At 43.1% G+C, this 27,555-nt stretch overlaps 1 protein-coding gene across 1 annotated transcript in view; it reads right to left on the bottom strand.

Annotated features, from left to right (window-relative positions):
* Positions 1–323: 323 nt before the first annotated feature.
* KCNB2 (potassium voltage-gated channel subfamily B member 2) overlaps positions 324–27,555 on the bottom strand; it is a 280,449-nt gene continuing 253,217 nt past the window's right edge. Inside the window, exon 2 of the mRNA XM_016216132.2 lies at positions 324–2,488. Coding sequence (XP_016071618.1) covers positions 332–2,488 — 2,157 coding nt within the window. The 3' untranslated portion in view covers positions 324–331. The remainder of the gene's footprint in view (positions 2,489–27,555) is intronic.

Genomic DNA, 27,555 nt, shown 5'->3' with positions numbered 1-27,555 from the left:
TTCTAAATTCATTGTAACAGAAAAGTTGAAAGTTGAAAATCTGTCTACAATTTGAAATGAAAGGATCAAAAATGTCAGACATTGCAGAATACTGGTTCCTAACAGAGCTCTCTTTATTTGGTTACTGTTCCTCAGTCATTTCTGTTTGTTACAAAACGCAGTCTGGACTCTTTATTTAAACAGTACTTAAACTAAACTGCTCATGCCATGCAAAAATAACATTTTATGCACTTTTTTTTTGGGGGGGGTCATCCCATGTTTTAGTTCACAGGCATTATTCACCCAATTTTTAAGAAACAAGTTTTTGCTTTTTTATTGCTTTTGTAACTAGTCACATGCTGGTTTCACGTGTGGGACAATAACCTGTGTCTCCTGGGTTGGAATGTATTTCTGGGGCAAACAAGTGGTTTTCCATCTTGCACCCTTCTTGGCTATTGTCCTTTTTAACTTCAGCCACAGCATGGTAAATGTCTTGCCTACAGTTGTGACTTGTGTCCTGGGGGGAGGAAGAGCCCGCACAGGCCTCTTCTCTCAAAGGGTCTCTCCCATCACTAGGCTTATCTGCAAAGCAATTTGGACTGGAGTCAGCCTGCAGGTCCTGCTGGGTCCCTTGGAGCTCTAAGAAGTCATCGTCTTCCCCAGTGTCCACTTCTGTGAAGCTCCTCCTCTCTCGTGATGAGAAAGGGAAGAGTTTCTGCTTGGGAAACCGAGGGGTCAGCCCTCTGGAAGGTCCCTGACCATGTGCGGAAACCTCAGTGCCCAGCAAGGGTCTGTCTCCCTGTGGGGGGGTTTCTTCTAAGAGGATGGTACTGATGAGCTGCGGGGTGGTGATGGCAAAGTCAGCCGCAGTGACCGGCAGTGGCCTGGCTGTGCTAGGTGGGGTCTGCGGGGCACTGCCTCTGTTTTCCTTAAAGTTCACTTTGAGGGACCTGGATTTCAGTGGGTGGCTGCCTCTCAGCGAGCTCTTCGGGCTCTCCGAGGCACTGTCAGGCGGCTCAGGGCCGTGGAGCCCACTTTGGGAACCGCTGGCATCGAGGATCCCAGTTTCAGCGACCGGGACATATTCTAGGGTGGCACCCCGGGGCGCAGGGCCTTTCTCTCTGCTGAGTGTTAGGAAAGCAGGGCCCCTGGCTCTCTGGGGCTCCTCGGTCCCTGTGAGGTCTGGTGGGAACTTCATCTGCAGGTGAGAAGCGGAGGGTGGTGGCAGGGGCGACCTCTCGGTCTCGGTGAAGTCGGTGGCGCAGCTGGTGAAGCTGTCGATGCTGGAGGTGCTCTTCATGTCCATGACGACCTCGGTCTGCGCCACGGCCAGCTGCTCCTGGGCACAGGCCACCTCCTGCATCTCGATCTCCTCTCCGTAGGCTGCGGGTCGCTCGGGCTGCTCCTGGCCGTCGGGGCCGGGGTGGGAGTGGGGCTGCGTCTTGGTGATCTCGTTGTACAGCATCTCCAGTTTCTGCGCGCTCAGATGCTGGGGGCTGGAGGCAGACGTGTTGTTCAGCTGCTCGTGGGAGTCTTTCTGGCTAACCTCCTGGTACTTATTCTCGTAAGACTTGTTGGAGCTGGTTTCCGACAGGGCCTTCCTGGCCCACTTCCACCGGCTGGGTGACAGGTGGTTATCATCCGCGGAGTCCTTCGTTTTGGCCGATTCTCCTGTCTTCTCCACGGCCACATCGATCAGTTCCATACTTCGAGCGAAGGCATCTTTTAAGTTCATAGAGACGATGCTTCCATTCCTTTTGGCCCGCTCCAGAGCCTCTCTCCTTTTAATTGCCTTCTCCTGGCGTTTCTGCTCCTTGTAGAATTCAGAAAAATTGTTCACAATGATTGGGATGGGAAGGGCGATCACCAGGACACCGGCAATACAGCAGAGGCCGCCCACGATTTTCCCCAGTAACGTTTTTGGGTAGATGTCACCGTAGCCTACAGTGGTCATGGTGATGGTGGCCCACCAAAACGATGCAGGGATGCTGGTGAACTTCGTAGCATCTTCATCCTTCTCAGCAAAAAACACCAGGCTGGAGAATATCATTATCCCCATGGCCAGAAACAGGATCAACAGGCCCAATTCGTTGTAACTGCGCCTGAGGGTGAAGCCCAGAGACTGCAGGCCCGTGGAGTGCCTGGCGAGCTTCAGGATCCTGAGGATGCGCATGATGCGGAAGATCTGGACCACGCGCCTCACGTTCTGGAACTGCAGCACGCTCTTGTTGGACTCCGTGAGGAAGATGGTGACGTAATATGGCAAGATGGCCAGCAAGTCAATGACGTTGAGCGGCCCTTTAAAGAACTTCCACTTGTTTGGTGAGGACAGGAAGCGTAAAAGGTACTCCATGGTAAACCAGGCAATGCACACCGCCTCCACGTGTGCCAGCTGGGGGTTGTCGTTGGCTTGGCCGAATTCATCCGTCTCCTGCAGCTCCGGGAGGGTGTTGAGAGACAGAGCAATGGTGGAGAGCACAATGAACAGGATGGACACGATGGCCAAGATCTGGAAGAGAAGAAAGTCAGAGTGAGCGAATCCTCGTGGTTGCTCAGGTGGCTGGGAGGCATGGATTGGCCCTTCTTTAAAGGATATGCATTGCTCACAGGTATTCCAAGGAGGTAACTTTGCAACCTGAAATTCCCTAACTAATACAAATACATTCACTTTTTACGAGCTCATTCCACATAGAAGCCTAATGTAGTATATACATTTAAATTCTAGGGCCTAAGTGATTTGAAAAAAAATCCACGTTTCCTTTCCATGTCCATTGTTCTTAGGCACATTTGTGGGAATAACTGCCACTTGGAACAGTTTTGGGGGAGTAATCATCTCTCCTCTCTTAGTTATCAGTAATTTTTTTCTCTTAACTCCCCCCCCTCCCCTGTTGTATTTTCTTAAGTGAATCGCCATACATGCTATCTAAGCTAAAAGGGATTCATGATTTCTAGAAGTTTTACTCTAAAAAGACAAATGCAGACCTACACATGTGATAATATGGCACCAAGGACAACAGTGTTTCTCTTAGGACAAATGCTACTTATGTGGTCAGCACTGATGGCAGAAGCGAGTCGGGCGAGCCTTCAGTCTGGGATGTTTGGACCTCTGGGCAGCCTCAGGTGGGGAAGGAAGGCTATGAGCCAGCTTCATGCAGTCCAGGAAGGTTTCATGAAGAAGAGCTTGAAGTCTGTCCGTGGTGATCTGGGTGCAAGCAGGCGTTGCAGATGGAGGAGCAGGGGCCCAAAGTCAAATGTGGAAGGAAGAGGGATGCTCAATAATATGCAAGGCGAGGGTCAACCACTGGATTTTAGAGTCAGACTCAGACCCTGGCTTTATTGCTTACTGTGTGACCTTGGCAAGTTATTTAACCTCTCTGTATTTCAGTTTACAAGTCTGTTGAACGAAGTCAACAATCGCAGTTATTACATGGCGAAGTTTACATGGCACACAGACATCACTAAATAAATGAAAGTTCACCTGCCCATTTTGGATGCATTTTACTGATGTTTATCACTTCAAAGAGCAAGGAGAAAAGTAGAAATGAAACCATTCTATTATCTTTCAACCTTTTGGACAAAGAACAAAATGGGAGGTCCAAGGTGGACCTTCAGATTTCCTCGACTCTACAATCAGAGCGAGACTGTGGGTTATTTTACTTTGGTAGATAATCTCAGGAAATAATGAAACATTGTATTACAAATGCAGTCTGTGGTCTAGTTGATGGAAACTTAGCAAATATGAATACCTTCAACATCTGAAAATTTAGCACATGCACAACCTGATTTAGAGTGCATTCTCAAATAAAAAGAATTACTAAATTAAAACCCAAACATCTAAGCCCTTAGGGACCCCACATTCATGTTAAAGAAACCATAAGGTATTCAAGCGCATTACTTTCTGTCTCATGTTCAATTTCAACCTGTCAAATGTAAAGAAATGGGCTTATTTTAAAATATTTTGTGAAACTTGGAGTTCTTCCAGAAAGACAGCCCCCAGACAGATTTTTCAATATATACCACGGATGATGTGTGATACAATAAGCCAAATGCAAGTTTATTGTTTTATTGAGGATTTTTTTTTAACCGATAAATGTAACAAAAGTGAATTTTTGCTCTAAGCCACAGGATACACTTCCCAACATGGAGATGTACTTTAGTGCAGCAAACCCTTACGGCATTTAGATATTGCTTCGTTTATCATAACTATGGAGGACTTGGGTTTTCAATCCTGTCTCCTCCAACAACTGGCCTCCAGAGCTGGCGGTTTCTCTCAGCTCCCCCAAACAGACCTGTGTTTGTACAGGGCAAAGGGGGTGCAAATTCCAAACAGTTATCTGTGTGATACTACTGGGCAACTCCCTGGGCAATATGGATTAAACCCACTCCAAGGTTCATTTCACCTTGAACACTTGGTGATTCTCTTTCTAAAGTTCTAAATGAAATCATTTTGCTAATTCCAATCATGTCTGCAAACCAAACCCAAGACAAGTCACACCTGGGCCTTTTACTGAGGTTGAATTGCCAAAATCCAATTTTGCGGCTTAAGAAACAACAATGGGAAGGCTTTGAAAAATATCATGCTGTGTATCTTCGAAGCATTTAATTACTGGGAAGAGAGATTATTCCTGGATAAAATTTTTCATCCCTTTTGAATCGCCTGGATAATGGTTTCAATTCTTTGCTGAGACACAGGCATTCCTGGATCGCATGGGGTTAAGAATAGGGCCCCTGGCATGTGAAGTAAGAGGTACCAAAAGTTGGTTGCATTGATTTCTATTTGTGATAGGGAGTCAGGCAGTTGGAAACTTGCCTCAATTTGCCAACTCGTTGATTTTATTTCCTTGAAAGATCACGGGAGTTTTGTGGCCATGGGAAGCACGCAGGGCAAGGAAGTAAAGCCCATGGCTCGCCACCCGCTGCCACCGGAACCAGCCAGTTCCCACTTCAAGCCTCAGTTACCACATCCTCAAAATGAGGTGCCTCCCACTTGCCTCCCTGCCTCCGAGGTTGTTAGGGATCCAACCAGATCCTGCACATGAGGCTTCCTGTTATATGGAAGGTGGGGTGAGTGTAATAACAGCTGGGGATGGCCAGAACTGGGAGGAAATGAACACAAACTGTTTATCCCCCATTGAAACACAATTGCACACCTCTTTAATGTGCACATTTTCAACACTTTCAAACACATTCTCTCACCTATGCAGTGGTTTCCATGCCAAATCCGATGACTGTACCTTATTTGCCTTAGTTTGGAACCATCTAGTTTGCCAATAGTATTAAGAGTTGGACTGAGGTCGGGTGGGAAGATGGGTGAAATGGGTGAAGGGGGTCAAAGGGTATAAACTTCCAGTTATAAAATAAATAAACCCCCAGGATGTGATGTGCAGCATGGTGACTAGAGTTAACAATACTGTGTTATATATTTGAAAATTGCTAAGACAGTAAATCTTAAAAGTTCTCATCACAAGAAAAAAATTGTAACTATGTGAAGTGATGGGTATTAACTTATTGTAGTGAGTATTTCACAATATATACAGGCATGAAATAATTGTATTGTATACAAGAAACAAATACAGTGCTATATATCTATTATATCTCAATAAATAAAAGATTTGGATGAGGTTTCTCTGGGGGAACTTGACCTGCCTTGTGTCTTAAAATGTGCAGAAAGTTCTAGCTTGGGCCTCCCATGTGATAATCTGCTTTCTCTTCACTGACATTCAACACTCCACAAAAAACTTCTATGCCCTGCACCGAAGGTGGTGCAGGTACTTTCTCTCCTCTTCCCCCCAACCCCTCCTCCCTCCTCCTCCTCCTCCCTCCCTCCCTCCCTCCCTCCCTCCCTCCCTCCCTCCCTCTTTCCTCCCTTCCTTCACAAATACATGCTGAGAGGTGAAAGTGAGTGAGTTATAAGCTCTTAACTATACTGCAATTCCTGCTTTTTCTTCTTGATGGGATATCATACATTTTTAAAAACCAGATCAGCAGTAGGAAGCAACAAGGGGAAACAAGACAACAAGAATTTTCAGGAGAAAATGAACTTGTTTAAGTTGACAGGAAGGAAAAGGCCTGTGATAAGCAGCATCATTAGAAACATGACTAATCGTCTACTTTCAGGAAAAGCACAAAGCACAGTGGCAGTTCTGAGCCCATAAACCGAAAGCCAAACCATTTGTTGAAGGAAGAAGTGGGAAGTTGGTAAGAGTCTCATGGTTTGTGTCTGCCCATCTTCTATTTCCAGCTATTTCCCAGAAGACCAGAAAGTAAGTGCTCCAATTTGCACCAAAAGAAGAACCATCTTTGTATTTCCAGCATCCGGATTCCTAGAACACACGGGCTCTCCTCTAAGGCTGGTGGCCCTCAGTTCACCACTAGTCCTTTCTTCACTCAGATGTTCCCTTGACCCTCCCAGGACAGAAGAGATTCCAGGCTTAGGCACTCTCAGCTGATTTGCTTCACAGCACACATGCAAAGAACGAGTGTCACTGAAAGGTTCAGTTGACTTTTAATTATCCTGGTCCTATGGGTACCCGGAATCCAGGAGTTCAATTCTCCTCGCTCCCCACTTGTGGGCTGTTGAATGAGGGGTTGCAAAGACTACATATTACCTGTTCTACATATTACCAAGTTCTTTTGATTTTGATCCTCGTATACAAAAATAATTCCTTGAGGGGAAAGTTTCTTGTTCTCTTCTGACTAAAGATAGTGTTTTGATATTTTCTTGGTATCTCCTGAAATAAGCTTTGTTTCACTACCCAGGATATATTTCTACATTTGAAAGAATTTGATTTTAGGAAGCAAGCCATTAGGCAGAAGGCTGGTGAAGGGAACTTTAATATTATTCGTAGTAACTCTGCCAAGAAAGGAGCAACAGAGAGATGGAGAGATCTTAAATCTTACACCCACTCTAATGATCAGGCAACCTCTTTTTAGGTAATTTGTTCTTGCAGAAGTCTCCAGAAGCCAGAGAGCGAAGAAACAGAGACTGGGTCAGCTTGGATGAACATGAATTCACTGTCTCTGCCAGCTCCTGAAGGGCAGGGACCGTGGCTCTCTTCTCTGCAGACTGCTTAGCTCCCCTTCCCCAAAAGCACAGCACAAGTGCCTAGACTCCTCTCATTCGTGCATGAATGATAGATCTGGGGGGAAAGACACAAGAAGGGAATGAGTGGAGTGCATCCTTTGAACAGAATTTCATTAACTTTATACCCAGATGGTAAAAAATTCATAGAGCACTCAAGTTAGAAGAAATCCTTGAAATACTCCATTTCTCACTTTATAGATAAAGAAATAAAGATTCAGGGAGTCTAATAAGTGCCTGGGGCTTAGCTTTTTTGGGACTCAGTAGTCCCATCTGGATAATGTGAAAAGTAAATACTATATAGCATTGTATTGAGGACTGTGGTGGTTAATTTTATGTGTCAACTTGTCTAGGCTCTGGTGCCCAATTGTTTGATAGAAGTCGTTGTGAAGGTATTTTTTAGATGTGATTAACATTTAAATCAGTAGACTTTGAGTAAAGCAGATTTCCCTCCGTAACACAGGTAAGCCTCATGGAATAGCTTAAGGTCTTAAGAATGAATACAGATTTCCCAAAGAAGAAGCAATTCTGCCTCAAGGCTGCAACACAAACCCTCCCTGAGTTTGCAGTCAGCCTGGCATGCTCTGTGGGTTTCGGACTAAAGATTACAACATCAAGTCTCACCTGAATTTCCAAACCTGCTGTCTTGTCCTGGGGATTTCAGACTTGTCAGTCCTCACAATTGCATGGGCCAGTTCCTTAACGTCTCTCTGTACACACACACACACACACACACACACACACACACACACACACACACACACACACACACACTATCTAATATATGTATACATGTGTATACATATTGTATTGATTCTTTTTCTCGAGATAACTCTAATACAAGAACCAATAAAACACACGATAGCACCTTGCAAGCTATAAAGTGCTAAAAATGTTAATTATTAACTTACTTGAGAATTTTCCAAATCATACATCTATTCCTGTTGGGCCACAAGAATCCTGTTCCTTATTCTGTATGTGACGCCAATGCCTAGATGGGGTTGTCTCACCCTACAAAGAGCACATTCTGGGCATGGCGTCATTAGGAGGGCCACAAGGAGAGATGGTTCTGTTACTTGGTGCAAATGAACCAAGAAGAATTCCTGAAGGTGGACTTTTCCTAACAGCTGCCAACCTTTTAAGATGCCGCCTCTTCCACTTAGCTGAGCCAAAGTGAACTCAGGAAGGTGAAAAAAAGGAAAATAAAGATCAACACATACTACTCTCTAAAACTATATATAAATGGTTAACTTATGTTAATTATATGCCATCGGGACCCATCCCCAGTGGGGGTGGGGAATCAGTGATTGATTCCTTCTCGTAGACCTTTGTAAAGACTCTGCTTTACTTCTATGTGTTTTTCAGCTAGTTTGATCATTCTGCCCTTTGTCACTCACTCTCCCGGTTGAATTGGCTTGAAGTCCCCCTCTAGCCAGGCTGGGACCCTCGCTGCTTCCTGGGCATGTCGCTCTTCACCTCCCCCATTGTCCTCCCTCTGCCCACATCCTGCCCAGGCCCGCAGCCTTCCCTGGGGCGGCTCCTCTGCATGCTCGCAGCCTTTATTCCCTGGGTTGATCAAATGCACAGAAGATGTCACAGACACTTCTGGGAGTTACTCAAACTCACATGGTCTCCCTTTGCAGCCTTGACTGTCTCAGCTGCCCCCTTGCAGGATTACCAGATTTAGGAAATAAAAATAAAAATGCCCAGTTATATTTGAATCAATTTTCTTTTTACAGGACAAACCTATACTCAAAAAATATTTGCTGTTCACATGAAATTTTACTAGGCACTCCGACTTTGATCTGGCGACCTTACCTCCATGATCCAGGCAGTCCCCTCCTCCTGGAAATCTGAAGTTTGAACTCAAAGACCTGGAGATCTGGAGTTGCTGGGATGGGGTCACATTAATGGCAGTGCTCCAGAAGGAGCAGGCACAAACTGGCCTTGTGAGGAGTCTCAATTTCTACCCTAAAAGCACCTCCCCAAAGGTTGTCTCTTTCCTCCCCCCTTTCAGCTTAAGTAGGCCAGAGTTCTGGTCAGGTTCTGTTCCACCCATAAAACTTTATAATCTTCTGAAATAATAATTTGGTGATGTCATAGGAGATAGTTTTGTTTCTAAAACAGGGTTCTAGAATTATAGGAGACAGCAACCATATTCTAGAATTTCTTACAGTGCCGCACACACAGCAGGCACTGCACGAATCTGTTTTGAATAATGAACAACCAAAAAAAAAAAAAGAGGGGACACAAGTCCACAGAACTGGAGCAAATGAGAATGGACCTTAAAGAATCCAAATATTTTTAAAATCACCCAAGAAGAATCAGACAAGGTTTCAGTCATTTCCTGCTGCTTCCACATGGCCCAAAGTCAGCCTAAATAGAATTTTTTAAACAACAGAAATCCATATTACAAATTGCCCATTTTTTGATAACAGACCAGTGACATAATCTTTCCAAGTCCAGTGACATAATCTTTTTAAGTCCAGTGACATAATCTTTTCCAAGGTTTAAGCTCTATACTTTTTTCTTAATTCTTTCTTTTTTTCATTTTGCTGAGTAGATTGCTTTTTTTTTCTTTTATCTTATTTTTTGAGAATCCTCTTCTGATTGAATAAAAGCTTGCGGCTTCACCTTCCCAGAAGGACACATTTTCTTAAGGAAAAGTGCTGTGTTAATTCTATATCACATTTTTTTTTTTTTTTAACTGAGCATGATTTGGAACCTGCAGTTAATCCAACCAGGGAATGAAGTGATAGTACCACGTCTAGATCTGGGCAGAGTCAGGTTTGTGCAATGAAATGTGAAGCCCTTGAAAAGAATGACTAATGTAGAATATCTATGAAAAATTACTCACAGAGCAAATGAAACTGAACACACAACAACCTCAAATCTACGGGACACAGCGAAAGCAGACCTGCGAGGGAAGTTCATAGCACTAGAGCCTACCTCAAAAAGCAAGAAACATTGTTAGTAAACTAACCCTGCAACTTAAAGAATTAGAAAACTCCCTTGTGAAGGCCCCCAAACTAGGGCTTTTGTTTGCTGGGAGTTTTTTTTATTTTATTACTGCTTCAGTTTCATCAGTTGTTATTGGCCTATTCAGGTTTTCTGATTCTTCCTGATTCAGTTTTACATGATCTCACTTCTATGTGGAATCTAATAAACAAAATAGACTGAGGAACAAAATAGATCCAGAGACATAGAAGCATGGAACAGACTGAGGGATCTCAGTGGGAAGGCGGGGGTGGGGGAGTGAATGGGGAGAGACTAATCAAAGAACTTATATACATATATGCATAACCCATGGACACCCAGATAATAGTGTGGCTAAGGCTGGGGGGTTTGGATGCAGGATGGAGGGGGTCAATGGGGAAGAAAAGGGGGGATATCTGTAATACTTTCAACAATAAAGATAAATTTAAAAAAATTACAGCCTTGGCTGGTGTGCTCAGTGGTTAGAGCATCCGTCTGCCCCATGAAGAGTCTCAGGTTCGATTCCCGGTCAAGGGCATGTACCTGGGGTGCAGGTTCGATCCCCAGCCTTGGTTGGGGCATGTGCGGGAGGCAACCAATGGATGTGTCTGCCTCACATTGATATTTCTCTCTCTGACCCTCTCTTCCTTTCACTCTCTCTAAAAATCAATGGAAAAAATATCCTCAGGTGAGGATTAGCAAAAAAATTACTTACATACATGTGCGCACAAACACACAATACACATATATCACTGTTCTATGTCGCCAAAAGTAAAGCATCACAGAAAAATAATAAAAAACTCAAAGTATAAACTTAAGAATGTTGCATATTCCATTTAATGTTTATTTATAAGCAAAATCTGTTGAAATACTTTGTCTATATAAATACACATCTTAGATTTGTGCAGACCTAGAACAAAAGAAGCTTCCCTCCTTTTTAAGTTTTCTAGTTTTTTAGAAAGATACTTCATATCAACCAATAAATTCCTTTTTTTCCTTAAAAAAAAAAAAAAGATAATTCATGAAGACCAGAGGGAGGAGAAACAGATTTTGAACACTAAAATTTTTTGAACACTAGAGTATTTACAGCTCTATCCAGATTCTAGAAGTCTTCCTTTTCCTTTTGGAAAAATGTTTCCTTTGCTCTAAGGAGAATTCTAATCAGAAATCTTTTTGTGAGGAAGGCCTTAAAGGATGGGTAGAAGTTTTCACACAGAAAAGGGGGTAAAGGCTGAGAGGACAGGGTGCCCAAAGGCTCCAAAGCCCAAAACATACGGTTTGCTCAGAAAGTTCCAAGTAATTTTGCATGGCTGGGGGCATCCATAAGGAGGCATGGCCTTCAGGAGTCCACGGTGACTTCAGGGTCAACTCCAGAGGGTACCGACACAGAGAAAAGAATGTGAAGGATGCCTCTATCATTTGTGCAGTGCACAACTTCCACAACCTTGGGACAGCCCTGATTTCAGGGAGCTGAGTAGCATGGTGTGATTATATGCAGGTGGAGACACAAAGGTGAGTGGAGTTGGGACACTTCTGGGAACTTAAGCAATGGACAAATTCTGAAGGATGTTCAATGCATTGATGAAGACCAGTTTTCCTCAAAATATGGTCCCCAGACTGTCAGCATCCGCATTATGTGGCAACTTGTTGGAAATGCAAATTCTCAGGCCCCACTCTGACCTACTGAGTCAGCAACCCTGAGGAGGGGCCCAGCAATCTGTGTTTTAACAAGTCCTCCAGGCAATTCTGAAACTGGTTAGAGCTCGAGGAGTAAAAGCCACCAACAGATTTGAAGCAAGGGAATGAAGGGTGCACTCAGATTTGCATTCTGGAAAGATCACTAATTGCAATGGTGGGACTGGTTGGGGTAGGGGTGCAATGGAAGATGAGAGACGTTTCTACTGCAATGGCAGTAAAAAGAGGAAGGAGGAACAGGTTATAAAAATATTTATAAGGTGGAGTCTCAACCTTCCTTGCTGTGGAGTTGGAGTGTCCAGGAGTCTCATGTTTGTGGCTGAGTTTACTAGGAAGGTCGAGTAGCTCTCACAAAGCTCTGTTACTGTCTCATTCAGATAGAAAACTCCGAGTGAGCCTTGACTCGCATCATCATTTATTACTCTGAAAGTAATATTTCCTCACTTTACAGACATTCTAATGAGAGCATTAGGTTTTGAAATAGAAACAGAGATATTTCTTTCTTGGAGCTAAACAACAGTTTATTAGACATGAAAACACTATGAGACACACACTCTATTATTTGCCAGCACTATTTTTTAATGAAATTTTACCTTAGGTGTACATTCTGAAATCATGCAGGCCATTTATACTAGCTGTTCCCTGAAAGCATGCTCATTTGTTGAATTACTTCTCCAACCCACTCCAACTTCCAATTTCTGCAAGGAAGTCTTCTAAATTTCCCGAATTAAAGCGCCATTAAAAACTGGCTTTGTTCCTTGGACACTTAGACGGCCTCGTCAGCTCATCAATCACCATTAACAGAGAATTGCAAGAATTTATTTCCACCATTATCCCCATATCTAAAAACTACGTCTCAGCAGCTTCAAAGAAAGAAAAAAACAAGAGTCCTAATGCAATCATTATTTTCCTTCTAGTGAATTTCTGCAGTAAACCTCTTCTGAAAAGTATTTTTGTGGTTAACGTCATTAAGACCACATTATAGAAATGCCAGAAAACAGAAGGCATGTGAGGGGCATGCTGAAATGCAGCAGCTCTGCCCAGGGAAATATTCAATGGAAGCCAAACCCAGAGGTGACCCAAGAAAACTTGTGATTCACTTTACATCTGCTCTCAGGGGGGCTGCCGTGCTGTCCCAGGGCGAGGAGTAGCTGCAGCTCACTGATGGCTTCTGTCTCCCACGGATGACAGGCATTCTTCATGGTGGGAAGCCAAGTATCACAAAAAAGGACGTTTAATGGAGTCGAGTCTGGTTTGGCTCATTTTGACAGCAACAGTTGGGGACCATGACTTCAACAGGCCCATGCTCTTCTGTGCTTATAGGGACTGGGGAGGTGTTTACTAGACAGGGGTGCTGCTTTTCACAGCTGTCTGAGTGGACGTTTTCTACAATCAGGTAGACACAGTCCATTATCCGTATGGAGTCGCTCCTGTCTATCATGAAGGCGCCTTGCTTAAGGCCTTGTCAATCAGAGTGTGCTCCTCCATCCAGCAGCAGCACCTGGGAGATTTTTGGAAATGCGGCGTTTCAGGCCCACCCCAGACCCAATGAATTAGAGTCTGCTTTCGCAGGATTTCCGAGGGATTCACATGCACATTTATGTTTGAGAAGCTCCGCCCTCAGACACAAGTGCATGTCATTCAAAATTTCAGCTTTGGAGGCTCTTCCACAGATTTTTAACCAGTGGATCTCAGCTCTGGAAACGGGGTGGGTTTGTTCTTACTGCTTGTGGACCTTTTCAATGCTGTTCAGAGGTTCTGGGTGGGTGGGTGTAGTTAGCTAGAGAAGTCTTCACAGGTGGGTGCTGAAGTGGTCTCTGGTCCCACGCAGACCTCCTCTCCCAGCCTAGTGTTGACAGCCATTGCTTTAAACACGTGCATGTAAAACAATTCAACTTGGCAGTACAGAGGATGCTGGATTAGGAGTCAGAAGACCTGACTTCCTTCCTGGGCCTACATTACTAGACCAAATGCATGACCTGAGTCAAGACATGGAGCTGCAGTTTCTTTGTGTAAGGCTGGAGCTAATCACAACAATTCTGCTCACATGATTCAGCTGTAGTGATAATGTTATTGATGCACGAAAAAGTGTTTTGGAAGTTATACAATTCTATACAAATGCCAATATTCTCATACGAATTACAGAGTTTGGGGCAGAATTATTAACTAGTATATCATTTTAGAGGTTGAACACCTTTATTCTTACAACTTCCTGTTGGAAGTTAGTGCATTCTTTCCTCTGAAATTGCCATTAAGCCCATTTCTGTGGATGCTGGTGACTGATTTACAAGTTACATTACTAGATAAATACCTAGCCCTTTTGGTAAGTCAGCATCCTGGATTGACTTGTGTTCTCCCCCTGCAAATTCATGTACATCCAGACCCTCAAAATCTAAACTTATTTGGAAATAAGTCTTTGCAGATGTCATTAATTAAGATGAGGTCATATTTGATTGGGATGGACACTAATCTGGTATCTGTATAAGAAGGCCATGAGAGGTACAGGGAAAAACACAGAGGGAAGATGGCCATGTGACAACAGAGGCAGAGATGGGGTGGTGCTCCTGTAAGCCAAGGAATTCTAAGAATTGACAGCAAGCACCAGAATCTAGGAAGAGGCAAGGAAGAATTCTGCCTTAGAGCCTTCAGAGGGAGCGTGGCCCTGCTGACACCTTGATTTCTGACTCCTGGCCTCCAGAGCTGTGGAAGAATACATTTCTGTTGTTTTAGGCCACCCAGTTTGTCGTATTTTGTTACAGAAGTCCTAGGAAATTAATTCAGTCGGGTCGTATTATTCAATACAGGGTCCAGTCTTTCATGAGGGGTAGAGGTCAGAACACTCAGAGCCAATGCATACGTGCTCTTCAAAAGTGAATTGAAAGTGATTTGAAAAGGAGAGGGAAGTCCTAGAGGTTTGGAACCCCAGTCAGCAGGAAAAACAGCTTAAATTGAAATAAGTTGTATTTACTGTTGGAAGTAAGTAGCTACGATTTGTTAAGTAGGTAATTAATACCTGTATTCTAAATAGCAGCCCAGTACAAGTTAGAATACGTGGGTCCCTGAGCTGTAAAAGGCACATAGCAGTGGGATGTAGGAGAAAGATAAATAAGGAAATACTACAAAATAACAGGTTAAAACGGTCAAGTTAGCAACAAGACAGTTCTCTGATGTTGGCAAATTAAAGAACCCAAATTTTATAGCACGTCCTCTAGTGGTGGATTATAAATCACAAGTGCTGGGAACTCTCGTGCTGTGGTCTAGCTAAACCAGTTACTACATGAAAGCACCAGTCAGAGCACTGGGCATCCCGTCTCTGTTATTCAGCCCCTGGCAAGCAGGTCCTACCTAAACTTGATGGCAGCCGCTAATGAAGAGCTCCTTAGAACAGCGCTTTTCTTTTTTTCTAAAATTGTATTTTTCTTTCTTAAAAAATTGATTTTAGAGAGATTGAGGGAGGAGAGAGGGAAACATCGATCGGTTGCCTCTTGTATGCACTCCAACCTGGGCTCAGGATTGAACCTACAACCTGGCTATGTGCCCTGACCAGGAATTGAACCCAGGACCTTCCAGTGTATGGAATGACACTCAACCAACTGAGCCGCACTGGCCAGGGCTTAAATTTCATTTTTCAATTACAGTTGACATTCAATATTATTCTGTATTAGTTTCAGGTGTACAGGAACATATACTTTACAAAGCATTCCCCCAGTACTTCCGGTACCCACCTGGCACCACACATAGTTATTACAATAGTATTGACTGTATTCCCTATGCTGCACTTTACATCCCCGTGACTTTTTTGTAACTACCAATTTATACTTCTTAAACCTTTCACCTTTTCCACATAGTCCTCCAACTCTGCTCCCCTCTGGCAACCAACTATCAGTCTGTTCTCTGTATCTATGAGTTAGAACAGCATTTTTCAGGCTGTGAGTAGCAACATAGATCAATTCTGAGAGGCATCATCAGTACTTTAAAGAAAAGTGAAAAAGAGTAAGTGAAAATAGAACAGGAAATACCAGGAAGGGTAACTAATGTTTTGTATTTTTATATGTATGTATACACACACACACATGCACACACACACACACATGGTCATAATTCCTATCTCCATATAACAATAATAATTGTTGTTATTATTAAATTATAATTATTATTTTATTTTGATGACCATACAATGGCAACATGATCCTAATGTTTCCCAAGCTAATTTCTATCAGTGGAAGAGAAGACAGGCTGCCTTCCATATTCCCCAAAAGGACAGAACTCTTAGTCTTTCAACATTACTCTGACTTAGGACTTTGACAGGTTATTTGCCTATATATAGCTTCTGTTTATATCCACATTGATCCATTCTCAGTTCTGATATTTAGATTTCTGACCTCTTATTTGCCATGTTTTGCACTTCTGTTGTTATTTGGGTTTTGAATGGATTCATGATATTTCCTAGGATATAAGTTGGGGCAATAAAGTTTCATTAATTACTAGCAACTCTATTTAGCAAGCCTTTGTTTTAAGTTTATAAACCTTTGTTATATGGGTATGCCATATATTAAATTATTCCAGATCATTACTGACATTCTAGGAGATTTTTTATTAACTTCTGAATTAAAATAATAAAAATTTAATAGAAGTTAACATTACTGACGGACCATTGATTGATACTGGTTTCTATATGTTATGTGGGCTTTTAAATTATATGATTTGTCTCAAAATAAAAGACCCAATTTTTTATTTAGGTAAATATTTATCACATAAGAGTTATATATGACAAATAGCTAATATTAAAATAATTGATTCCCTCATTTTAAAACACAACCTTAGCTTGTAGGTCGTGTTTTGGATTCAAACCCCAGCTATGAGACATCTATTCTTCAGGTAGTAAAGCTAATAAGATCAAGATTAGAGCTTAAATATATATAGAACCTAGTAGTTGCTTATTTAACAATGGCTAATGCTATTGTATATATTCAACAAGTAGTTTTCACAGAAGACTTGTGTCTATAATGGTTCCTGGTCAGCAAGGCAAAATTCAACCACCAGGATATTTAGTCTACATATAAAAATACACTGATGATATTTTGACACATGTTCAGATAAGTTTTATATGTAGCCTGAACATTCTCATGTTTGAATTTCTTACTTTTTGAGTAGAAGTTTGTCAGTGGTTGACTTACTTGTGGTCACCCTGGCCGTGGCTCATTTCCTGTCCTCTGTAAAATATTCACCAGCTGTAAGAGCGGTAGAGGTCAAGTGCGAAAGCTGTCCCATCTTTTCCTTTTGATGGAAAGAAGGAGTGTCTGCTCACACGTCTATGCCCTGGGTGGTATACAACTATGTTGAATCATCTTCCAAAAAAAAAATCTTTCTTGATCTCCATAGTGGAACCGAAATGGGTTTCCTGGAGCCTTGGGTTCTGTGGAAATGGCTTAGGCAGTGGTACTGAGAGAAGACGGTGGACAGGGCCATGGGAAAGCCATCCCTGCTACAGATCAGTGGAGCTGTCCTTCCCCGCAGTGCTGAAGATGCATACACTGTGAAGAGGTGAGTATTTTTCATAGGAGCACTTCGAGTCTATGGTGGACCATATGCCCATATGCAAACACATGCATTCATATACATAACCAGCAGTACCTCTACTTTGATAATACTGATAAATAGTGCTAGCTGTGTTTGAGGATCTGGTGGAAAAGACCTACATGTGACCAAAAGCCCTCTCTGCACTAGTCACAAATATATGGCTCCTTTATTGGTGGCCACAGCTGTTGTTTGCAGAGTTGGTTATTGAACACTGCTTTGTCTTTTAGACTTCTAGGCCTTCTAAGTGCCAGGCCAGTTTTGTATATGCCAAGATGCTAAAATTTGACCTCCCCAAACAGGCAGAAGGCATGACTAAACACATTTATATTCAGATACTGCATAAAACAGCAGTCCTATGAGCCCTGGCTGCCACCGGCCGGCAGTACCACATTAAATGGCCTCTAGGAGAATGACAGTTTGGGCACCAGGAGAGACGGAATCACCAGTTTCCGCACAGTGTCAGAGTACTCTTTTATGGCTTTGGATCATTTATCATAAACATAATCAAATATACAAAATCCATTTTGCCACATTATTTGCAAGCTGGTTTAGAATTCCTCAAAAAGCATTTTCTAGGATTTTGTCCAGGTCTGAGCACTCAACTCCAAAGAATGCCCATTGAATATGTGTTTTTCTCATCAAATTTTTATGTATGCAAATACAAATCCAACCAATGCCATCTGTGGCCCTTAGAGTTTCTCAATCTGATTTCCTAAGACATTAAGCTGAGAAAAACAAATTCTGAGCCTTCTACATAAATAAAAGAGTTAACATAATAATAATAAAATGCCCACAGTGTCACTCCCACAGCCCCATCCTCTCATTGCATAAGTAGAAGATGCTGGCTTCTGAAAGTTTAAGCACACAGGAAAACAAAGCACGGACAGACGGCGGCTCAGCTATGCTGCAAAAGACGCAGCTTGGATGCTGCTCAATCTTGCTGCTTTAAAGCTCACATCCTAATGATACGGTTGGGGGATTGTCAGGTACCACATATTTGGCAGAGAAACGAAGGACACCAAAACAACAGAGATGGCTGAAAAAACTAATTTGCTCTCTGCAAAACTGTGACGAGGGAGGTTGAAAATGAGAACGTAATTGCCCAATTGCGCCCTGGCCTCCCAGGCCAGCCTGGGGGTCGTAGTAGGGCAGGTTTTTTTCTCTTGGGTTTCTCATCAGTCTGCTTCTCCTTCTGCTCTCTGCCCCTCTCTGCTCCTTCCCTGTCAGGATCAAGTTCTCGGCCTCGTTGGGGCTGCTCAGGGCTCCCCAGCATGGCACATGCTGCTGCTGGCCCTCCCTCCCTGGTCCCTCTCATTCTCAACGGAAATACCTGTCCGGCGACCTCAGTTCTCCTGGCCTACCAACCTGACTCCACTGTGGGGGTTGGATTATATCTTGACCCAAACGAATGTATCCTTATCAAGAGAATTTCAGGCAATGGAAATATTTTTAATTTGTAGACCCCTTTTCAATTATACCGCAAAACATTCACCTATTATACTCGATTATGCTGATATTACTGGAAAAATATATTTGGTACAAGGAAGCATCATTCTGTCAAAATTTTATCACTTAAATAAATGGTATAAAATATATTTTTTCTCCTCACCTCAACCCCATTGGCAGAATAAAACTTCTGTTTGAACTGAAACCTGAATACTTGGCTTTATTCATGTGGCATATGGTTGTCAATTTAGGGCATTTTAAGTAGACTTGATTTATTGACTAGGTCTCAGGCTTTTAACTTTGGAATTTATTCTTTATTTTCAATAAAATGACCATATGCTTATTTAAGGACAGTATAAATAAATTCTCTCTCATTTACACTGTCTGTTTTTGGCTTTCTTTTTTGTCTGAACATTATAATAAGGGCAAGAGCTTACATATTAATGACTGCTTTTAGCTCACTGATTATAGTATTTACTCTCTCTCATTCCACTGAAAGTATATTTGGTGCTAAATTCAACCTTTTGATTCCTGGTTTCTCTTAGTCATAGAAGGTTTTATTTCATTTTTATTTATTCACTCTCTGAACAGTTAAGTCATTTCTCAGCTTTAGCACTCATCAAAAATGTCTCACAAGGAAATGCTTTCCTTCTTAGCTTTATTATTTTTCAGGTCTAGAAACTTCCATTACAACCAACAATCTCTTACATTAAACTATGCTTCTACAAAAGCACATGGGAGTTAAAGTGATTTCAAATTAATCCCCAGCATAAACAAATTAATGTTATTTCTTTGCACAAGGTTTCAGGGGTTCACAAGATCTCATGGATTCTCTCCCTGGGTCTCCTGATTTAGAAAGAGTTTCCTGAGACCGGTTCCGCATTTCCAACCTCCCAGGTGATGTTTCCACCTACATATCCTTTGGTCCCTCTACCCTTACAGACAGTTGGAAAAGGAAGCTCATGATGTCACCCTCTGCCCCACCTTCCTGCAACAAATCCCTCTTGACTGTTCTGTTCCTAATAGTATTAGTTTTATTTCTATTTATTTCTTTTTTCCACCTGGGAATTACATTTCCTTCCTCCCTGTCCTAATAGTCTATGTTTATACATAACTCTGCTCCTTTAAGCTCCACTTCCAAGCCCTAAGTTCTAGTCATTCAGTCTTTAAGAGTCTTTCCCCCAGTCCTTCTCCTCCCCATGCCATTAATTCAGCCCCTTAACTTTTCAGTCCTAAACAATTGCTTGCATTAAATTTCTAATTGTTCAACTACCTCATGTCTTGCCCATTTTCTTTCTGGGGTGAAATGGACATGGGGGAAGAGGGAATCCAAGGAGTAGAAGATGCTCTCATTGTCCTTATCTGTTTCATTCTCCCAGCCTTAGAGGTCAGTCATTTGTCTCATCTCTCCTGCTAGACTACAACTTAACGCTGGTCAGGACAGATGTGATTGAGATCTGTATTCTTTAAAACTGTAAACACAATGCATGTTTAATAAAGAAAATTTCATCAGCAGTATTCATGAATTTATTTTTGTCAGTGGTGCATCTGAATTACTGGCTACGTTTTCAATGCCCATGTGCACATCTCTCATTATCGTGGTTTAAATTCTCTCACCCTCACAGATGACACTCTCCTGCTTGGATCACTGGATGCCTTAGTCATTTTTGTATCATCCAACTGCAATTCCAGGTAGGCAAATTTTCTTACTTGAACTTCAGATTCCACATCCAAACTAAAACCAAACAAAATAAATGATTGCATCCCAACAAGCCAACTGAGAACTGTTTCTTCTAAAGCCATTGATCTTCTCGATTATACATCATTATGGCTAGGGAGCCTAGTAGGTTTGAACAGAACCCAAAGTGGGTTAACTAATGGTGCTAAAGCAGAAGGGTGATATTGTCACCCCTCCTACAAAGTTTTCTCCACTCCTGCACTTTATTTTCCTTCATTCCTTCCCCCCAAATCTCCTTTCTGAACTCTTTCTTCTAGACAAAACTTAGAAAAGTACAATTTTCAAAATACAATTCCACCCTTGACCAACTGATATGGTGTAGGAGAGAATTCAAATGAGTACACATTCATGAAACTGTTGATGGAGGAATGTCACCTCTGGGGAAGCAAAGTAACATCTGAGACTCCCAGAAGATTCCAAATCATGTCATCTCATCAGATAAGGTCTGAGTCCTGGGAACATCCAGACTGTATGTGAAGCACCTGTCGAGGGTCACCCTGAGACTCTAGAAGGATGGGCATCTTGGCTCCTGGCTTCTGAGATGGGAATGCCTGTGGGAGAGGCCTCTTCCTCACCTTTCCTTGGAATGTAAATGTTTGATTAAGGTCTGTTGACTGGAAATGAGAGTAATGAAGGGCCCCAGGGAGCTTGTACTCAGTCTGGTGTTTGCCTCACTCAAGCACAGAAAATGATGCAGGACCCTAAAAAGTAGCTTGCTATTCCTATAAGGGAGAGGAGAGATCCTGTGCTTGGGCTGTTATATAAATACTTGGATACATCTCACTTTTTTCCTTTCAAAATGTAATATCCTGAGGGAAGATGCTGTATCTTACAACTATACTGTTCATATCCAATACATAGAAATAATGAGAACCACTGTCTTAAAATAAATGGAGATCCATGAAGGAAGGCTCGTTCTCACCAGTAGGTGTCTCTGTTCCATCACGCTCGCCCCGAACTCGCCCAGGGTTTCTCCTGGAAATAGAGATGTTATATAAGGGGCAGCGTCTTTCCTTTAGAAATTCTGTACTTTAAAGAGAAGATATAAAATGACTTCTCTTTTTATTTGTATTCACTTTCACTCTGAATTTGGACTTGATTTGCAGCACTGGCTCCTGAAAATCTTGGCAGGAGTTTTCAAGATAATCCCCCTCTTCAGTCTTTGGTACTTAAATTAGCTTTTTTGCTAAGCTTCATCTCCATCGAATTAGTGGTGCATTTCTGAGCAAAGTAGCAGTAACTAAGTTTCTAGGTATGTGAGGCTGCCCAAAAGGTCAGACTCTTTCTTCTAAACATCTATTCCCTCCCCATAAAGGCCCTGATTTGAGTGTCCTCTGGAGTTATCTCAGGTGTTAATTTCCAGGAGATGAGGGCACTTAGGTAAGCATGTAGCCTCGGTCTCCAGACTCTCTGGGTCCAAATCCTGGCTCTACTTCTTGTTACTGGATTGATCTTCTCTGAGTTGCTTTTCATTCTGTGCTTTAGTTTCCCCATTGATAAAGGGGGTAATGAGAATACTAGTACTACATGATAAAGTCTCTACAAAGACCACATATCTTATACCTAAAGTGGTTGGAGCACTGCATGGCACGTGATAGGTGACATAAATATCTTTTCTATATATAGGAGATATAGCATGTATATTCTTAAATATGACAAATAAAAGCTAGTTCCCACTTGGCATAGCTGAACGGAGTTGATAAGGTTACTACAGGCATATGTGCACCTCCATTGTGACTAGTCTCTCAACGGCTATGGAGGTTGGAGTAATGAAACCACAAACGTCATGGAGGTTTTCCCTGAAGTTAGTTGTTTCCACCACTCCATGTGTTTTTGTAAGGAGAGAGCCACCAGCCAGCTTCCACCCACCACAACCCAGGAAGCCCCTGTCCATGTGGACTTGGGTTTCAGGCTTTGAGGTGTTACAATCACAACCTGAAGTATGGAGAAAGTGAAATAAGCAGGGAATAAAGCCATCGGAAAATCACCCACCATGGAACTCCACAAAAAGATGCACAAACATTTTGATGAAAAAAACTTTTTTTATGAAATAGCCCAACAGCTATCCTGATTTTCCAAGTGAGCTTGGATGAGGGCATACACTAAACGAAGGGAGGCGTTTAATAGTAACCACCAAGCACTTACATGCCTCAGCTCTTGCTTGCGTCTCAAAGACATTTGAAGGTAGGTGCTATTACCATCCTTAGTTTACAGGGGGAGAGGAAGGACACACTGGTTGAGGGCCATATGTTAATTCATGTTGTCTTCCTCTTTACATGATCAGCTGATTACAGTCTTCATTATACCAAGTGGGAAACGGAGGCATGGAGAGATTTAAGTTGCCTGCAGCTGGCAAGTGGAAGAGCTAGGGTTTGAACCTAGTCAGTCCAGCTCCAGAGACAGCTCTGTTAAAGAAGGAATTAGTGCAGCAGTTGTCAAACTTGAGGTTGTGCAATAAGAATCACTTACTGCAAGTCATCCCATTGAGAAGATGCTGAGAATTGGAGACAACTGTGTCTGTCTGGGAAGCCCCTGGCTAAAATGGCAGTGCAGGCTTGGGGACGCACAGAACAGCACAGGGAATGTAGTCAATAGTCTTAACTATGCATGGTGTAAGTTATATAAGTGTCTAACCACTGTGTTGTATACCTGGAAGTAATATAATATTGTCTGTCAACTGTAATTAAAAAATAAAAATTAAAAAAGCTTTGCAGGATAAGAAAGGCAGTCTGGCTAATGGGAAGGGACCTGGCTCACTCTGGTCTAAAAAGGAATCATTTGTTGTCTCAGTTCCCTTGCCTGTTAAATGCTATTTCCAGGTGAAAGGCTTTGAATGGTGTGTGCCTGTGTGTGTGAGTGTGTGTGTGTCTGTGTTTGAGGGGAATAAAACTTGTTCGGTTTGGGGGTAAAGGCCCTAGCACAGATCACGCACAATGTCCGCAGAAGGATAAGTAAGTCTGAGTGCCAATCCTGAATCTGTGTGCTCTGTGTTAGTGTCACTGGGAAGGCAAAGCTGATTTCAAATCCACAAAAGTCATCGAGAAGACACTGAAATGGAGCCTAGAGATGTAGGCTGCTATCAGAGTTTCTGCTCAATAGATACTTTCTAATGCTCTAGGGGAAAGTGAATTCTCCAAGTGAATTCCATTCCATTCCATTCCATTCCATTCCATTCCATTCCATTCCATTCCATTCCATTCCATTCCATTCCATTCCATTCCATTCCATTCCATTCCACTCCATTCCATTCCATTCCACTCCATTCCACTCCACTCCACTCCACTCCACTCCACTCCACTCCACTCCACTCCATTCCACTCCATTCCATTCCATTCCATTCCATTCCATTCCATTCCATTCCATTCCATTCCATTCCATTCCATTCCATCCCACGCAACGCAGAAAATCACCACCGATGCTGTACAGAGTTTAATTCATTTTCAAAACAGCCTTCAGAACAGAACAAACACATTATGCTTGGATGGTGTATTTAAGACTTGTCCTCTGTAGGAAATGACTTTAAAATGATCATTTTTCCTTTCTGTTGCCAGTGCCTGAGAATGCCTGTTAAAAAGCTAGGATGGGGCATCCACCTGGGGCCCTGAAGGTCTTTTTGTTATGCACAGAACCAGAGCACTGAGGCAAAATCTAATTTCTAGAGTCAGGAAACATTTTTAATTTCCTTTTGTGCCCTGCGCTGTTTTTAATAAAAAGTGTTTGCACACTAAGTAGGGACCCGTATCTAGCAACTTCTCTCAACCTGCTGTATCTTCTGCCCTGCCCTTTGACTAAACCTGTTGTCTCCAGGGTCGCTGATCCTACCTGTCCCAGAATTCAAAGTCACTTTGCAGTCCTTACCTATCTTGGCCTATTGGTAGGAGTTTACTCTACTGATGGCTTCTCTTCTTGAAGCCTTCTCTTTCCTGGGTGCCCATGATGTTACGGCATCTCTTCATTTTCTTCTTACCTCCCTGGCTACTTCTCAACCTGCACTGTTCATGCTCTTTAGTATCCTTTTAATGTTGGTATTCTTTCATATACTCCTATTCTATTCTATTCTATTCTATTCTATTCTATTCTATTCTATTCTATTCTATTCTATTCTATTCTATTCTATTCTGATATTCCATTCCATTCCATTCCATTCCATTCCATTCCATTCCATTCCATTCCATTCCATTCCATTCCATTCCATTCCATTCCATTCCATTCCAATATCCTATCCTATCCCATCCCATCCCATCCCATCCCATCCCATCCCATCCCATCCCATCCCATCCCATCCCATCCCATCCCATTCTATTCTCATTCCTTCCAGTGGTCCCAAATACCATCTATCCTGGTGGTCCTCGAATCTACATTTCCAAGGCAGATGACCCTACTACCACTGCCATCACCACTAATGACTTAGTGAGGCTGAGTGCTTTACAACATCACTTCATTTATGTCTCCCCAAATCCTATGAAGTAGGTAATATTATTACCCCAGCTTTTGATGAGAAATAGGTTTGGTTACAATGTCCAAGCTCACACAGCCCATAAGTGACTTGCACCCAGGTCTCTCCTGACTCAAAAGCCCGTGTTGCCACGGACTATGCTACATGTGAGTGGTGATCAACAAGAGGAGCCACAAAGACGGTTGAAATCTCTGTCCTTGGTTCCCGATTTGTCCCATGGATGCTTTTTACCCAAACATCCATCTCTCAGACGGAATTCACCACCTCTCCTCTCCCTTCCCTCCGTCCCGCAGTGATGCCAGCATCCTCCACACCTCCTCTCTTCTCTCATCCTTGCACAATCAGTCCCCTAAGCCTGACAACTTGACCTCTTAATTACCTCTCATATCTATTCACTACTCCCCACCCCTTCTGCCACTCTCGGAGCGCTGGTCACCATCATTTGTTGCCCAGATTAAGGCCTCAGCCTTAGAACCGTCTCTCCTCCCCTGTCCTATTCCTCTGAGTGTGCTGTCTACACGGACCAAGCAGCGTCCTAAAATGCAGAGCGCACCCTCCCATGATCCTCACTGTAAGGCTCCATCGCTGATGTGGGTTACGGGCACCATGTGATCTCGTCCCTTCTTACTGTCCAGGCTCTCGCTCCCCTCCTGCCCTCTGCTCATCGCCTCCAGCCCCCACTCTAGAACTCCTGTCCTCCCTCTCACAGCCTGGCTCTCTGTCCTCTAGGAGTCTGTGCAAATGCTGGTCCCTTTGCCTGGCGTGTTCTTCTACTTCTCCCCATTAACTCCTGTCCTTATTTGATTTGAAGCTTAAGTCATGTGTTCTTTGGGACCACGTGTCCCTTGGGACCAGCTTGGGTGTGGCTCCCACATGTGCCCACAGCTCTCCGTATCTCTCCTAGCAGGACACTCACCACACTGAGCCGCCCCTGCTCATTTGCTGCTGACTGCTCATTAGTCCCGAAGCTTTGCCTGGACAGTGCCATAGCCATGCCCACCTTCCCGATCCTCCTACCCCCACCTTCTGGTATTTGGTCAGTGCTAAATAATATTGGTTGGCTAACTGTCTGACTAAACCTGGAGTGCCAGCCTTCCTGGCACTGTCTGAGAAATGGCCAGGAAGACATATAGCAAACTGTCATCTGCTCGTATTGTCACACATGTCAAGTCTATTTGCATCAGCACTCGGCTCAAAGATCCTTCAGCTTCATAGTTCTCTGGGTCAGGGAGTTTTACAAGCCAGGCCCTGCTCTCTCTCGGAGGGGGATCATCCTCCGGAGGGTATTCCTTGTAAAACTTATTAATCTTCTCAGAAAGCAGAGGGATGGCTGAGCCACTGTGACTCAGCCCCTCGCTCCTGCTGTTCTGCAGCTGCTCCTTTGTATAAACCCCATTGTCACCATGGTGGGGCCACTGCAGCCCCTCCTTGCTCTTCCTGCCTGCGACTCCCCTTTCCCAGGCTGCCCTCCTTCCTGCTACCTTGGGGAGCTTCTTAAAATACTAACCTGATCACTGTTTCAGCATTTTGGTTGGCTTCCTGTTGCCTGCAAGATTATGTTGCAACACCTTAGCAAGGCCTGGATCATTTTACTCCAAACCCATTTTTTTCCTGCCCACTTACGCTCATTTCCCTCTAATAAGCTATGAGTTCTTGGAGGGAAGAAACTATGCCTCATTCATCAATCCATCCACTCATCACCCTCCAATCAATCCACTCGGGCATGATTCCTGTTCTCAAGATGGGGAGATGGGCATTAATGAAATAACCAACAAATGAGTTTGTTTACAAACAAATACATTCTATGAAGGAAAGGCTGAGATTCTGTACAACGAAGAAGACATTTAGACGGGGGGTCAGGAATGCTTCTCTGAGGAAGAGATGGTTCACATGAATGATAAGGAGTTAAGTAGGGGTGGGTAGCATCCTTCACTGTTGAGAGCTCTCCCTCAGTGCCTGGCACAGAAGAGATACTCAATCAATATCTGCTGAATGAATCAGGAATGGTAGAAAAAAAATCACCTAAGAAAAAGTCAAGTTTAGACTCTGTCCGAGAGGAAGTCTCTAAACCAAGTTGTGCTGGGAGATTCCAGGATGTGCCAGAAGAAGAGACGGACAGCCTTTGTTCACATGGAGGATGACAGTCCCTCTAGACAGGTGTACAAGTACCAGGCTCTTAGGAGGCTGCCGAACAATTGCTTCTCTACCTCAACTCAACAGGAAGGAAAAAATTAATTGGAAGTTAAATGAAGAACTGGTTAATTCCAGATATAAACCTCATCACCTAAAATCCAGGGGACACCAAGGTGAAACTTTAAAATGTGTCTGTTGGGTTCACAGATAGTAGGGAGGCCACCTTGGGCTACCCCTGAATCTAACTGACCAAACCCAGTGGCATGTCAGCAGAGAGAGTTCCTGATGCTTTCAGGCCCTACCTTTGGCACAGCCTGACTTTGGAGCCCTTTAAACAGCTTTGATTTGCTATTTGCAAACATTTTTGTGTTTGGAGAATCAAAGTGGGTCCCTGGATTCCTCCAGGTCAAATTCTTCTTTTGAGTTTGCATGATGCCTTCTTCAGGCAGGTAGTTCTGCTGGGCATGCCAT

The sequence above is a fragment of the Miniopterus natalensis genome, chromosome 16 (genome assembly GCF_054644295.1).
Source record: "Miniopterus natalensis isolate mMinNat1 chromosome 16, mMinNat1.hap1, whole genome shotgun sequence".
NCBI classification, from domain to species: Eukaryota; Metazoa; Chordata; class Mammalia; order Chiroptera; family Miniopteridae; genus Miniopterus; species Miniopterus natalensis.
This window is presented reverse-complemented; position numbering and strand designations above follow the sequence as displayed.